Raw genomic sequence first — 15,267 nt, forward strand, 5'->3', positions numbered from 1 at the left:
ACAAATCTTGCTCTGGAAACTGGAACTGAAACACGTTTACGTAAACAATATAAAATGATTGTCTTCGTGTACGTTTACGTTTAAACAAAATTTAATATGAACAGTTGTCTCTGATATGTTTAGAATTGTACAATTTTTATCGCGTTATAAAGCTACGTTTTCAATTCACATAGCTTTTATGTTAAAGATGTTAATGCGGACGTATATCATATATTAAATCTTTTGAACATTTAGAACACAAAAGAGTGAACTGTTTTATACAACTGAAAAGCAGAAACTGCTCTGTTAAAACTTGTAAAACGTAGTGGTTCAAAAAACTCAGTTTATTAAAAACAAAAAACATATTCAGGATGAAGGTAAAAAAATAATGTAATTTAATAAGTTACTATAAGAATGAAATGTTCACAAAGTATTTGTAGATTGATAAACGTTAATAAAATTCTTCATTACCTGATTTATCGCTACCATAGCAAATTCCTATTCTTATTATTTGTTGAGACATTTAAAATTTAGACATTTTTGTAACTAAATACTCCACATACAGGAATATTCATGTTTACAGTATTCAGTTTCAATCAAGTATAGTTGGACATACAATAATTTTAACAACAAACAAGATATTTTCAGGTCTCTTTATTTAATTTCAACAATAGCTACTTGTTAATGGAACAATGTTGTATTATACCATTCTTCTAAAAATAAAACTTAATGCTCACTAATTTTATAGAACGTATTTATAATCATAAATTTATAAATATCATTATAAAGTTTCTGTTCATATCAGATTTGACAAGTTATTATTATTTTTTAACCTTGAAATGGTTTTAATGAGATCTAAGATTTTCACGAGTTTTCATTGAAAAGGTTTTGTTTAGATATTGAAAGAGATTAAAGGATCGATCTTAAACACAAACATAAATATAGAAGCACCAGTTTTAAGGAAATGTTTTCGTTTTTAATTAATATCCTGTTGAATGAAATTATTTACATATATATTTATTTTTATTTCTACACAAGGCCAATTCTTGACATTAATAATTTCGTGAGAAATTGTTATGAGGCTACTTGGTAGCGTGCCAACATATATATGTAAATCACCTTTCGTCACAATCGCAATGCACTTTGATCTGCAAATATGTACTTAATAATTACTGACGGGAAATCACAATATAATTGGGGACATTTAATTTGTACATACATCAAAATGCCACCAAACGCTTGTAATCGTGTTAATTTTGCCGTTGAAGTTCAAAGCCGTTTCCTGAAATGTGATGACATGGCATTTTGCGAATTCACTCGTCCGTTTTGTATTTCGTTTGTATAAAAGGATATTTGACAGAAGTCTTTTCAACTTATGAAACATTTTTCGCAGAGGTGAATCGATAGCATTACTTAATTTACAGCGTCATGGGGTAAATCGACTGGATAAAACGTTTTGAGACAAGTGATTTAATAAATAGATATTATCTTCGTAGCTTTTGTGTCTATTTTAAATGAAACTTTACATTATTTTTATCGATATTCAACATGAACATCACATATCAGTACACTATCGCTAACTTCTAAGACTGATCTGGAATTTCTTACGCTTTACCACGTGCCAAATAGTGAATATGCGTTACATGATAGTGAAGGCGAATGGTGTTTAAGTTGCGGTGTTTGTGTGAGTGTGTTTGTGATAGTGGCGTGGGTGTGGGCGTGGGCGTGTGGCTTGTGGCGCGCACGGCTCCAAGGTGGTCGGAGGGGGGTTGTTCCGTTGCTGCGTGCCCTGGTGCGGGGCGCGCGCGGCAGCGACCGACGATGCCGACTATGCCCTTAGAGAAGGCAGCCCCGAACTTTCCACCCGCGAATATGGTGAGTCTCTTTTAATTTACTACATTAAAGATAGATAACCAGCAAACTGACTCCGCCGTGATCTATTGGCTAATATTTTTTGGACATCGATTTTGGAGCGATGGAATCGGCAGCTGCACGGTGAATGCATTGAATGCTAAGAAGTGTCGTCTCTTATGTTTTTATTTTGGTACAGCTGGTAATCTATCTTAATTTTTTTTATATTATTCACATGAAACAACGTTTCAACTTCATTAAATGTTCAATGTAATTCAAAACCACTAATTTCGGTTCGCAATCAGCCCCGTAATGTTATAATTTTAAATGATTTACTAAAAAAATCTGATTTGTGGAAAGAAATGCATTTAAAATTATTATTGATAGTTTAACTTATTGCCACAATTTAATATCAATGCAAAAATGTTCCTTTTATTATAGTCTTTACATTTTACTTACACTATGACCTCTATGATCTGTGCACTTCTCACAAGTTCGCGTCGACAAAGTTAAATACATACATGAATCGTAACTCTTAGTATTAATGTAGGTAAATGAATGAAAATCCGGTATTTAGCAATAGAAGCATGTGGTCAGGGTCCTACTATATCTCATGAGCATTAAGAAATAATGTTGTATTCTATCTTTATAAAATGAATTATATCTTACGTAAAGCTCCTTGTTGCTTTGCAAATACGAGGTTTAAATGAACGAATTAGCTTACATACACGGAGAGATAATGCACCGGTTAGTACTACAAAATGTACAGATAAATAATTATTATAAGAAAATTTTAAATCAAGGATAGTTTAAAAGTAAAAAAGTAACCGAAATAACTTAGGAATTTAATTCGAATGAGGAATTTTTAAACTCAATACTTCCCATTCACTAGGAATACCGAAAGAGTTAAAATCTAAAATAATATACGGCATTTGTTGACATTTATAAAAATATTAATGCTGCGTTCGTGTAGCCGTTGGGTGATTTTCGATTCAGACATAACTTTCTTTATAATAAAAGGTTTGAAGCGAATTTTCAAACCAATATGTATAGTGACATGAACCTTCTTCTTTATTAAGTCGGCGAAAGTTACGTGACTTACATTTAACTAAACCTTTTACTACATCTAACAACAACATTGAAAACTAACGATCCATTTGATTTATTAAAAGTATGGAGGGCAGGTGCATATTTTTATCATTATTGATAGCGCTCATGATTTACATTATTTATTAAACAGAAAGTTTAATTTATAAACAATTACTATCAAATTAAATTGAATAATTTGATTCGAGAAGGAAAACAGTCACTGAATTTGCTTAAAGCCCAAAATTATATTTCTTCCACCGATTCGACGTTTGACGCCAGAAAGCCGAATTTACTGACGGATTTGAAGGAAATGATTACTTAATTATTTGTGTTAGACCGTAGAAATGAATTATTGTACGTGACTGAAATAGAATATATATGTATTGTTAGTGTGTAATAACGTGGGTTATTACGTTGTTAAAAAGAAATTAACCTTACCATTTGATTCCGCTTAATGTATCAATAATTTATTATACAAATTATAAAAAAGTATGCCGCTCGTTTATTTCGGTATTTTTTTTTGCTTTTTAAAGAACAAACAAACTAATAATTATATATATATATTTTACGTTTTTTTATTATTTTGAAATACACACTCCTGACGTTCTCGTTTCACTTGATCACGGGCAGACGAGATCAGAAGGCTGTCAGGTGGTATGGTAGTATTGTTATATTTATATTATTTAATTAATTTTATATTTATTATATTTGTCCTTAAAAAAGTATGTAATAAGTTTTCAGTGTATTTTATTTGGTTAAGTTAATAACGTGTCTAAATTATTTCTTTGTTTACATACGTATATGAATAAAAATGGTAATTTTACGACTATTACGACTTACAACTTACGACTTAAGACTATACGAGATAAGGTGGAACGAATTGTCCGACCGACAGTCAGTCTTTTTCCCTTTTTAATAAGTAAATATATGACATAACCACCGTGACAAAATGCAATCGGTACATGCAATGTATAATATGCCTACATGCAATCGCTACATGCAATGTAAATTTTATTTGGAGAATAAATTACGGACAATTTAGTATCACTTTATGTGTATGTTTATTATCGCACATAAATAATAATGTAAATAAAAGCAAATGTTATTAAATAAACATATGCCTTTGCGTTACATTGATGGGTTATCTTGGCTGGTATAATGGAACTATAAATCTCGGGCCTTTGTCTCGGCGAAGTAAGCTTGCGAAAGGACCCCATTTGATGGATGGTTCTAAAAGTATTTCCAAGACAAAGGTAATATCGAAATTACTTACCAAAATAAAAGAATGTTGTTTAAATTTTATGCGATGTTTAATTTTACATTATAAATATGATTTACTTTAGACTTTTTATCGTTAAATTCAGACTGAATATTATTAAATACGATATATATTTATTATTCGAAAGATCAACTTGTTGATAGAATGCTGTTAAAAATTGGCATTGAAGTATAAAAAGTTTTAGATATCAAAGAAAGAGAACACATTTGTTGATAGTGTTTAATATTTTTGTTTTAAAAAACGTTGAAATTGCTATATGATTATTTACATAAAAAAAATTTCATTGAGATACAATTTTAAATAGATGATTACTTCTGTTTCAGCATCAAACTACAAGACTTTCAGTAGCACATAAAAATAAAATGAATTTCATATGTTGCTTATGACCTCTAGTTGTCAGAGATATATGAGGTTTTTGTAACCTTGGAAACATATAGCATAATCAAAAATAGAATTATTGACAGTTTATAAAATATGAAACAGATTTACGTCGTTACATTTGTCAACTTAAATATTTTCTACGACAATTTTATCAATATAAAACAAATACGATTGTAAGGTGTAGTTCGCGTAATGAATCGCATTTGGTCTAAAAATAGTGAAGTCAATTTTATATAATGTATTAGGAGCCAGTCCCGGCTTCGCGCAAAAAATAAAAAATGGCCTATTTAATTTTGAGAATTATTAAACTTATATTATGATAACTTTCAAATAGTTCGCCCGATTTAAATGATTTAAAAACTAATTTTTAGATACTGATGTAGGCTTGAAAACGAAGTAATTTATTTTGATAAGACGTAATACAGTATTTATGTAAATAACTTTCCAATAAACGCTTTAGTAATGCCAATTTTTTAAAGTTGTAAATTGGATATAGTATGTTATCCTTAAGGTATAGACATATGCCACCGCAGACTTTTGTGTAAGTCTATAAGATACACATTTCCACCATATATTATTTTGTTATATCTCAAAGAATTTAGGCAGCGTTTTAATTAAAAGCACTCAGACGGCTTATGTTTTCCCGACAACTTCAACAAATATCGTTAATGTACACACAAGTAAATACAAAAACTTAACAAATTATATAATAAATCCTTTCTCACGAATCACGCTATTGAGTGGTGATAACTGTTTGATAATCGGTGCAGTAGTTTTTCCGTTTATCGCGAACAGACAGACAGACAGACCCGACGAGGGACTTTGCTTTAAATATGTATTGATTGAAGCAGTTTTTATGTTAAAATCATACTTTGTAGCTTTGAAAAAAAAATTATAGTTAGAAAAATCGATAAGGTTTTTTGTCTACAGTGGAAGGTCAAATTTAGGCTAGTTATCATACATACACTTCGTGATTTTGCTTTGGTAGGCAGTATAAGAGAACTAAATCATCGTCTCACTTAGAGATGAATTCAGGTTATTGAATAATGCTACATATTCATCGTGGTATATATTCTGCAACAAATATTTCACACTAGTGAATTTATTATAATACTGTCAATAAGTATCACAAATGTATATTGTTCTTGTATTCTAAGTAAACTATATTGTAACGAAAGCTAAGAAACGAAAAACAAGACAAAGCTATTATCCGAATCTGTACTTTTCATCCTAAGATTAACTTTGAAGTTTACAATGGCCCTTTAAAATTTGATGGTGAATTAAAAACACTACGTTTCAATTTTACGATGTTGGATAATCAAAATAAACTAAGTTCTGTTTAAAAAGCGTCCGAAACAACTCTAAAAAAACTATAAAGTAAACACATTTTCCATTTTAGCTGAAAAGGTAGAAAGTTAGTTTTCTTTTTTTATAGAGCGTACTAACTTTATAAAACGTTTATATAAGTACATAACGAAATTACTTCAACAACTGTAGTATACACTGTACATGTATTTAATTCAATGCCTGTAATATCTAATTTAAAACGTCATTACATTTTCACAACGTTGAGAGATTTGTGTCGCTAGCAAAACAGGATATTTGGTGAAAAGATAAAAGCAGCTATGTTACAGCAATTAGTGATGCTCCGCTAGGTGTCGTTATATGGGGCCTTCCCGTTAACCCTCATAACACGAGATGGCTTATGTATTATTTTGAGATAAAAAATATATCGGGCGCGGTGTCAAATAACAAACGGTGTCAGTGTGTATGTTTTAAATATAATATTAACTTATTATGTATGTTTGTTACGCATAAGCAAAGCTCTTATGAAAATATACCGATGAGTTTTATTTATAAAATCAATAAAATATTTTTTTTACTAATAGTGTTTTCGGAGATAACGGAGATCAATTTCGAAAAAATATTATATTTTCCGAATATTATTACAAGCATAATTACATTTTTTAATATTTGTTTAATTCTATGAAAATATATATTTTATTGTTTAAAAATCTTTATAAACTAAACTAGATATATTAAATACTTGACGAATCTTAAAGGTATTGTCAATAAAACTGTATTTTAACTATTCGGAATGCTGTTTACTTGGGCTTTGTTATATAAGCTGTATCCTACGGAAACGACGTTTGCTATCTGCTGGATATAAGACATACGCCGTGGAAATGGAATCGCTGACAGCATATTGTCGATTGTTTTGCTAAATTCAATAGAAACGGCATAGATTCAAAACGTTGCACTTTGAATACAAGCAATCATTATTTCGTGTCAATGATCTGCAAAATCTATAGTTATATAATGTATTTTTATATAAACAATAGAATATTTTAGAACCTTATAAATTTAAATTTGTATTGGATAATATGAGATATGATTTTTTTTAAAAAAAAAGCTTAATGAATGCGAAAATATAAAACGTTCCTGATGATATAATAAAATTTCAAGTAGAATTCATCGAAGATTTCAAGATCTTTTGTAACTGTAATTAAAATCTATGGGATCGTTGCCTAAAATTTTGTTCCTGATAAAGTATTCTGTGACAGCGTTTAGTAATTTTATTGATGTTTTATGACTAAAGGACACTTTTGTTTGCAAATTGCTCTTTATTTTACCACAACTTTCAAAGTTGGCGAAGTGTAAGCCGGCGCACTAAATTTTCATTATTTGAAGTTAAATGCTTTCACGCAAATGGAAAATATGAATACCAGAATATATTTTAATGACCGTTAATAAATCTACACAAATATTAAGTGATAAACATTTCTTGAAGTTTTAATTATTATTTTACTAAATGTAGGTTTCTCATTGTTTACATGACTACCTTATAATTAATCTGAAATAAATTTAATTTATTTTAACTGTTGGCCATTAAGTCGCCTTTTCTATGGTAATAAAAATACGCACGAAAATATTAATATGCATATGTAATTTTTTTCTAAATTAAGATACAAGTTTATTACTACAGTTCTACTTTTGAATTATTAAGCATTTAAATTTATATTAAAGATTAAAAGAGGTAAATAACAAACCTGATTTAGTTTTAGATAATTAGATAACTTTAACTTAAATTTTATCAACATCCTACATTCCATATTTCACTGACGTACTTTAACAGATGTTAACAAAAATCCGAGATTGGTATAAAAAGGTTCTGAATTATTTCTTTTTGTCCCTTTTTATATTATGATATGTGAAAATTATTCGAAAGAGTAGAATATCCTTCTATTATTTGGTATCTATAGCAAACTATTAAAAGATATTTTTAGAAGTCTGTAACAAGTTATAGTATATATTATAGTTCAACTGTTCCTTTACTAGAATTCCTTAGTCTATTATTCTTTCACTTTTTCGTTATTTATTAGATACTCTAGAGGGCTCTTAGATCTATTACTATTTCTTAATGATACCTCCTTACTACCTTTGTGTTTGAAACGAGTCCTCCTATAGACCTCTTTTTATAAAGCTGAAATATTCCTGACCATTCTATTAATCAGTAAACGTGAAAGGAGTATATTTTTAATGACAAAAATAGTACCAAAAAAGGCTTAATTGAATTAAGCAAATATTAAAACTTGTGATAAGATATAATAAACCTTTTTCATTGAAATTATTCTTTAAGAAATTTTAAAAAGTTATTTAAGGGTACGCGTGAATGTCATTCACTTCTCGTCTGCCCGTGATCATGGTGGCTGAAAAGTAACCGAAACGTCGGGAGTATGTAGTTTTTTACAAAAATAAAGCACGCGTAGTACATCCAAATAATATTAGTTTCATTTAAAACGACTTATAATGTTTTTAGAAATATTTGTATGTAAATAGAAAATGTAATTAGTTTTGGTTTCATTTTTTCGCTCATGTATTTGGAAAAACTGAAATGGCATTCATAAAACTTCTTTCATTGCTCAAGAAAAGAATTCTTCTTTCTGATTACCAAATTTTTAAAGTATTTGTGTGATATTGTAAATTGATCTTGATAGTTCACGATGAATATTTTTAAATTCATAATTTAAAGTAATTAAAAAATATATATACATAGATAATTATTTTGCCTGTTATAAGTTCTTTTTTGTTTTCAGTAATAAATAAAAACGCCAAAAATCGTTACTTTTATATTAATACGACGTAGACATTTTTAATCATATAAGCAGATGACAAATAATATTTTTTTAGTTAAAGTAAACCTTGAAATGATTCCAAAAATATAAAATAAGAGTTGTGAATAGAAAATACTATCCAAATTTTATTTAATATATAATATTCATAAACTTAGGTCCTGCACAGAACGAAATACTTTTTGGCATCCCAACTGTTCGATAAAAATTGTTCAATTTTTATATGTACCGCGTTGACACATGATAGAAATCTACATTTGAAGATTGAATTTCATCATATACTCGCTCCTCCTACGAATAACCATAAGCCATCACGTTTATCCAGAAACGTTGTTAGTGTACTCATGTACGGGTAATGAAGCTTCCTCCGTATACAACAGGAAATTCTGTGATTATATTTTGCAATACTCCGGAAAATCTAATTACTAATTATAGTCTCGTGTCAGGTCTGCGTTTTACAAGCTATTTTGTCGCGAAGTCAATATTATTTACTCTTTAGACATCTTTGCATTTCGGTGATGTTTTTTTGTTTAAGTCGAAAATTTTGAGTGCTTCATTGTTGGTATGATAACTACCAATGATAATCTGAAACTTAAAATCATGATAATAGTTTATTAACAACAAAAATCTGTTGCATAAATTAAAATTAATTCTAAATGTTTCATTTATCGATTTTCTGTTTATCATTAAAGTTAAACATAAATGTACGTTTGAATTTTTAAATTGTTGTTCAAATATTTCGTTGTCAAAGCAAATTTTTGTACAAATTGTTTTGTATATTCAACAGAATGGCTATGGAAGTTGTCACAGCAGGCAGAAATAATCGCAGTCACGAGACTCTCAGTTTGGTTTGACGTTTATTGGAAAAGTTAAAACCAATCAAGTTTACCAAATCTTCGTTTTGGTATATTGATATAATCCTCCTTCTCGAGCATAGCCGCCGTCTCTAATCAAATAACTCGAAATTATAACTTTGGTAATTTTGACAATGTAAAGTTCGTAATCTCTATTGGTTTGTTGATTTTTATTTACAATATAAGTAAAGCTTTAATAATAATGATCGTAATACAACAAATTTCTCTCTTTATAAGAAGTACAATTTAGTAATAAAGAAATGTTTGTATAGTAACTGATAGATAAATTATTGCTACCATTGGGGTTGGCAAGGCGGGACTCATTTAAATATTGACACATGTATCGATTGCCGATACAACGAACGCCTGATGTTTGTTTTAATTCGCATTTGTATTCCAAACCAACACTATACATTGTTGGTGTTGTTATTATAATACAGATAAATACAAATTATAAAATTGTTGAATTTATATTACCTACAGTTTGTGTTGGAGGTCTTGTTTCATTATCTTTCAAAAGTTTTCATATACATTCTATAATTGTCATAGTATTATTTCTATTTCAAATATTTAACTTATTTTAAATCTAAGATATTCTAATTTTTTATGAGCTTGTTTATAACCGCTGCAAGGCAATCTTTTCATACAACCAACCTCGATACAATCCCTAGTACTGATTATATTTTCGGTTTCTTCTATGAATGCAAAATACGCAATTCTTACTTTCAGTCCTATCACAACATTCTTTTACTTTTTACTTCCCTAATATTTTCTCAAGTCCAACAATGCACTTGTTACTCTTTCTTTTCTTCATGGACGTTGGTTTGAATTTTCCCTGCTAAAAATGTAAGTAATGTGGGGGTATTATGCGTAATTAATATTCTACAATAGACTGTGATACAGATGTATGTCTAAGTAATGAAGGAAGTATCATGATGGATTGCATATTCTGTTTTGGACGTCAAGCATTTGCATTTCTATGTGTATTGCGACATATCATACGATTCTCCACACAGACTTTTATTCAATAATATTTCTAATAATATTTCTCGGTACTCAAATTACATATAAGTAACTTCATAAGGTTTTTCATATAAAAAAGATGTATGAGGTCTGTCAAGTAACTAGATAAATATTTAAATATTCACAACCCTATATGTATGTATATATCTATATATTTCCATATGTACATATATTATACATCAATTCTCAATATATATTTAAAACAAATACCAATGATCTAAGAGAAGTGATATGGATTTTTGTCTATGCCTAGATTAGTAGTTGATCCACATCGCTAGGACTAACTATTTCGTCACTTCGTGAGTACACGCTTTTGTAATCTTTGGAGAATAAATCTTAGAAAGTAAACAGTAATTTTAAAACTGCTGTTTGCTATTGAAAGCATGGATTAACATTTTAAAAGATTACTAATACTTTAGTTAGCGATGGATGAATGTTTTTTTTTATTCTTGCTACCAAACAATAATGTTTGATTTTGATAAAATGGAACAGTATCTTCAAAGTCAACTCCTTCACGCAAACACTATTGAACGGATCTTTATTGAAATTTTCAGTGGTAATTTATTTATAGGACTATAGAATAAGATATAAACGTTATAATTTATTTAAAAATTATGCAGTTCTTTAAGGAGAACAGTACAACAGTTTATTTTCTTTAAAGTAACATACTATAAATGGCGTTGTTAGTTGATAACGTTGTCTATTTTAATCATACATTAATAGTTTCTCTGTAATTTCAATTTCGAACTCCATGTGGATAAAATCTAAGGCATAAAATAGTTTTTTTTAAGAACGGTCTATAAATAAATTTTGCTAAAATCATACAGTAAGTGTCTCAAGAATAAACACGCAAGAGTGCCCGTGCAGATAAATTTCTCTCCGTTTATATTGGTATCGAAAAATCCCTATAGTAATTTTTACAGAATATGTTCAACAACAAAGATTTACCAAATGTATGTAATGCTTTTAGGGTATATTGCAAGAACTGTAAATAGGTGTATATTTTAGACAAGCAAAATTATTTTGAAATGCTATGTTTTTAAAATTAGTATTTGCGGAATCTTTTAATAAATTTGAATAATAATGAATAAAAATTCTAGTAAAGAAAATTAGTTTTAGTGCTCGCACAGATATAAATAATACATTAATATCCCACTGTTTTAAAACAACAGTAATTTATCTCATTGTGAATATATTTTTTTATAATTCCGTTAAATTTTCATGGGTTCATTTGGTAATAGTTTTATGGTGATAATATGATTCATACAGGAATCTTCTTACTCACAACGATAGATTTAGATAACAAATGTGTAATACGATAAAAGTTTAATTTAGTAATCATAACTTTTTAAATAACAGCTAGTTGCTTCATATATCAAATGTATTTGTTTAATAAAGAATTCAATACTATATTTATTTTAAATCAAAACGTATTTACTCTTGCAGTAAGATTTAAAATAACTGAGTTGTAAAATGTTTTTGTTGAGGACGCTTTTCCGGACAGCGTGTTTCGTTTGACATGTAGCGACTGAACTACAGAGACTTATTTATTTGGTAAATGAATAAAAAATAATAAAATATGTGAGTGAGTAAATATGAAGATCTATAAGAAGGATTTTAATAAGTCTTATTTTAAATTTTAAGAGCTAAATTAAATTAAATATTATCGATTATTTATATGGAAGACTCATACACTAATGTGTAGTTGATTTTTAATTATATGTTTGTTAACCTTTCAGGACCTAAGTACTATACAAGGCTGTAATGAAATTTAGGTCAAGGCAGCAAAAACAACGAAAAAATAAGAATACCTTTGTTCCCAAAGAATGAGGTTGTTCCCGAATAATATGAAAAAACAAGCATTCACTAGCTTCAGTTAGTGATAGCCTAGTATTAACAACAGCTGAAAAAAAGTAATTTGAAAAAATAAATAATTATCCGTACAATAATTATGTAGACCAAAAGTTGGTACATTTATTAAATTATTCGATTTTTTTTAAATTTTAGTCTATAAAAGGAAGGTAACATTCTTCTTAATCTATTGCAAGAAATACCTTAGTGCTAAACGAATACTAATGGGTTCTTAACAAACTTTTAAAGAACTCTTTCACCATCATTTATTGCAGAATGTAGGACTTCCCTAAATTAATTTTATCCCATTTTGAAATTAATGGTATATAATAAAATAAATAATATTTTATTACATAAATCTTATTTAAAATTTTTATTTTATCTATTAAGAAAAACAACACTCAATAAGCGTAAATCAACTGTTGCAAAACTTCTTTTGTTATTAACTTCGAGTTCATAACTTTTATAATTTTCAAATATTAATGTCGGAACTAGTTACTAGTAAATATGTGAATATAGTTTTATAGTCCGCTTTAACTATGTTCATTTAATAATTTAGGGTAACAAAGTTAAGTTGCTGGAACCGCATGTATTTTAATAGTGCCCATGGGAATTGTTATACCGGACGCTTACGCTTCCCTAATATTCAAGGCCGGATTAAATTTACCAGGTAATATTATGAGATAGAAATTTTTAATTTTTTAAACGTTCTCTTCGCGAACTGCATTTAAAATTACAAGAATATGTTTATGATAATATAAACCTCAAATACGAAACAAAATATGTCTGACTTGTATGGAATACTAGTCTAGAACAAAATAGCACGCGGAACAAATACATGAGAACCGTTTCTAATATATGTAGAGACAATGTAAAGACAATACCATTACTGGCTTCAAACCACTGCCGTGCAATCTGAAGTCCATTCTAATTTCCCGGCCGATTACCTCCATTGTATAGATCGCTACTCGCTACTTAGTAGCACTCCCTGTTATTGAGAGATTAAATAAGAAATATATAACTATTTGAATATTAAATGCTAAAATAAAAAATAAATTGATGGCTTTTATTCAAACTGACCCTTACGTTAAAACTTAATAGATTTTTTTTTATATTTCTTTTCCGTAATTACTTAGATACGTTGAAAGAACTTCAGAAGTTTATTTTTTTTTTCCGTTATTTATAAAAAAAATACATTTATAGCACCAAGCTTTTTACTCTATGTATGTTTACGATATTACTTATCAGTTTATTTATTGGAAATATATATATCTTTTAATTTTTTAGTTCATTTATATTTATTTAAATTGGTATCTTTCCATTATTTTTGGTTCAGTTGCAATAATTTCATTGATATTCGGGTCAAGGTGATTTCTAAGGGCGAGAATTTGCTTTTAAAATTGGAACCACTGAAGTCCGGAATAATGAGAGAAAAAATATGAGCAAGCGCTTTGGTTTACGTGTTCAGTCGAAAACATTTTGAGGTCGTTTATTGTAATGAAATAAAGTGGTTTTGATATACTTTGAATTGATTAAAATTCCACATGGGTTATCTATAATATTTCATTATTTACCTTTCAGTCATCCCCGAAACTGTTATAAACTCTCCACGTCCAATTGGTCAGCAATCACCCCTTCCGGGAATAGAGGAAGAAGATGATTCCGATTGGCCCTTAGAGGACGCCACTGACGCAACTCTCACGCCATCCTTTAAAAGTACAAGAAGTAGCACTGATACAGCGTTTACATCATCGAGGAGTTCAGGAAAGAAACGTAGTTTTGGTAGTCCCTCATCAGTGAAGATATGTATATCAGCGGCGGCCAGAAAGTCTAATAAAGCACGTAAGCGTGGCGCTGGCATCAGTACGTCAGCCGGTCAATCCGGGGACGAAGGGACAACACACTCCAAGATGCAGGCGGAACAAGGCAGCATCGGTGAACTGCAGAAGTACCATGGGAGATACCTCAAAAGTCGGCGACACACACTCGCTAACGTCCGGTGAGTTCCAACATTATCTATTTTGAATTAAAACCAAAATATTACGTATATTCTTCACGACTTTTGTGATGAAAACTTAGTTCATAGGTGATACATAATTTCTAACATCTGTATCATTTCAATATCTTCATTTTGGTCATATTAGATTGAAGCTATAGAATATATTTATAGGTGTAGAAATAGGTGATAGATGTTTTCGAACCCAGTTTTACTGCCGCAAGTAGACTCAGGACTCGTAAAGTTGATGACTTATTAAAATGAGAACATTTTATAATGTCGATGTAAATTTATGAGCTATTTTACAAGTACGCGTCTTTAAGAATGGTATATTATTCTCGACGAATTTAAATTTTATTACGAAAACCTACATAATACTCGGTAAGCAATAAATGGTTAAATTATTTCAGTAAACATTCACTCATTGTTTCGTGCTTCTATTTCATATAAAACATTTTATAATATTTCTATAGTCAGATAATATTTGTTCCATTACTAAATGCTTTATATGTAACAAGGGAATATTTGAAAATATATCGCAAAAGTACTAACGAGGATTTAATTACTCGGCGATGAATAAAATGAAGCCGCAATTACGCAACATGATTCTGCTTAGCAATTTCATAGGGTTAAAAATGTTTCATTATAAATATATAATCAAAAATTTTATATGTTAGAAATAGTTTTGAACATAATTTAATTGATGACTATAACTATATCTCGGGATGACTAAACATTGTTAAGTAAACTGAAATTGAAGTTAAAATATTTTTGATTAGAGGGAACAAAAGATAATTAAAGACAAACATTTGTGTCTGTTGTCATTTATAT

At 29.1% G+C, this 15,267-nt stretch overlaps 1 protein-coding gene across 2 annotated transcripts in view; it reads left to right on the top strand.

The window, feature by feature from the left end:
* Positions 1-15,267, top strand: part of LOC116765445 (cAMP-specific 3',5'-cyclic phosphodiesterase) — a 225,138-nt gene that overhangs the window by 39,281 nt on the left and 170,590 nt on the right. Inside the window, exons 1-2 of one of the 2 annotated variants that reach the window (XM_032654878.2) lie at positions 1,418-1,854; positions 14,022-14,439. The exons of the other annotated variant lie outside the window; for it this stretch is intronic. Of the exons in view, the coding sequence (XP_032510769.1) occupies positions 14,351-14,439 (89 nt within the window). The 5' untranslated portion in view covers positions 1,418-1,854; positions 14,022-14,350. Of the gene's footprint in view, positions 1-1,417; positions 1,855-14,021; positions 14,440-15,267 lie in introns of those variants that run through there. 2 annotated transcript variants of the gene reach the window in all.

Source organism: Danaus plexippus, chromosome 11 (genome assembly GCF_018135715.1).
Source record: "Danaus plexippus chromosome 11, MEX_DaPlex, whole genome shotgun sequence".
In the NCBI taxonomy this organism is placed as follows: Eukaryota; Metazoa; Arthropoda; class Insecta; order Lepidoptera; family Nymphalidae; genus Danaus; species Danaus plexippus.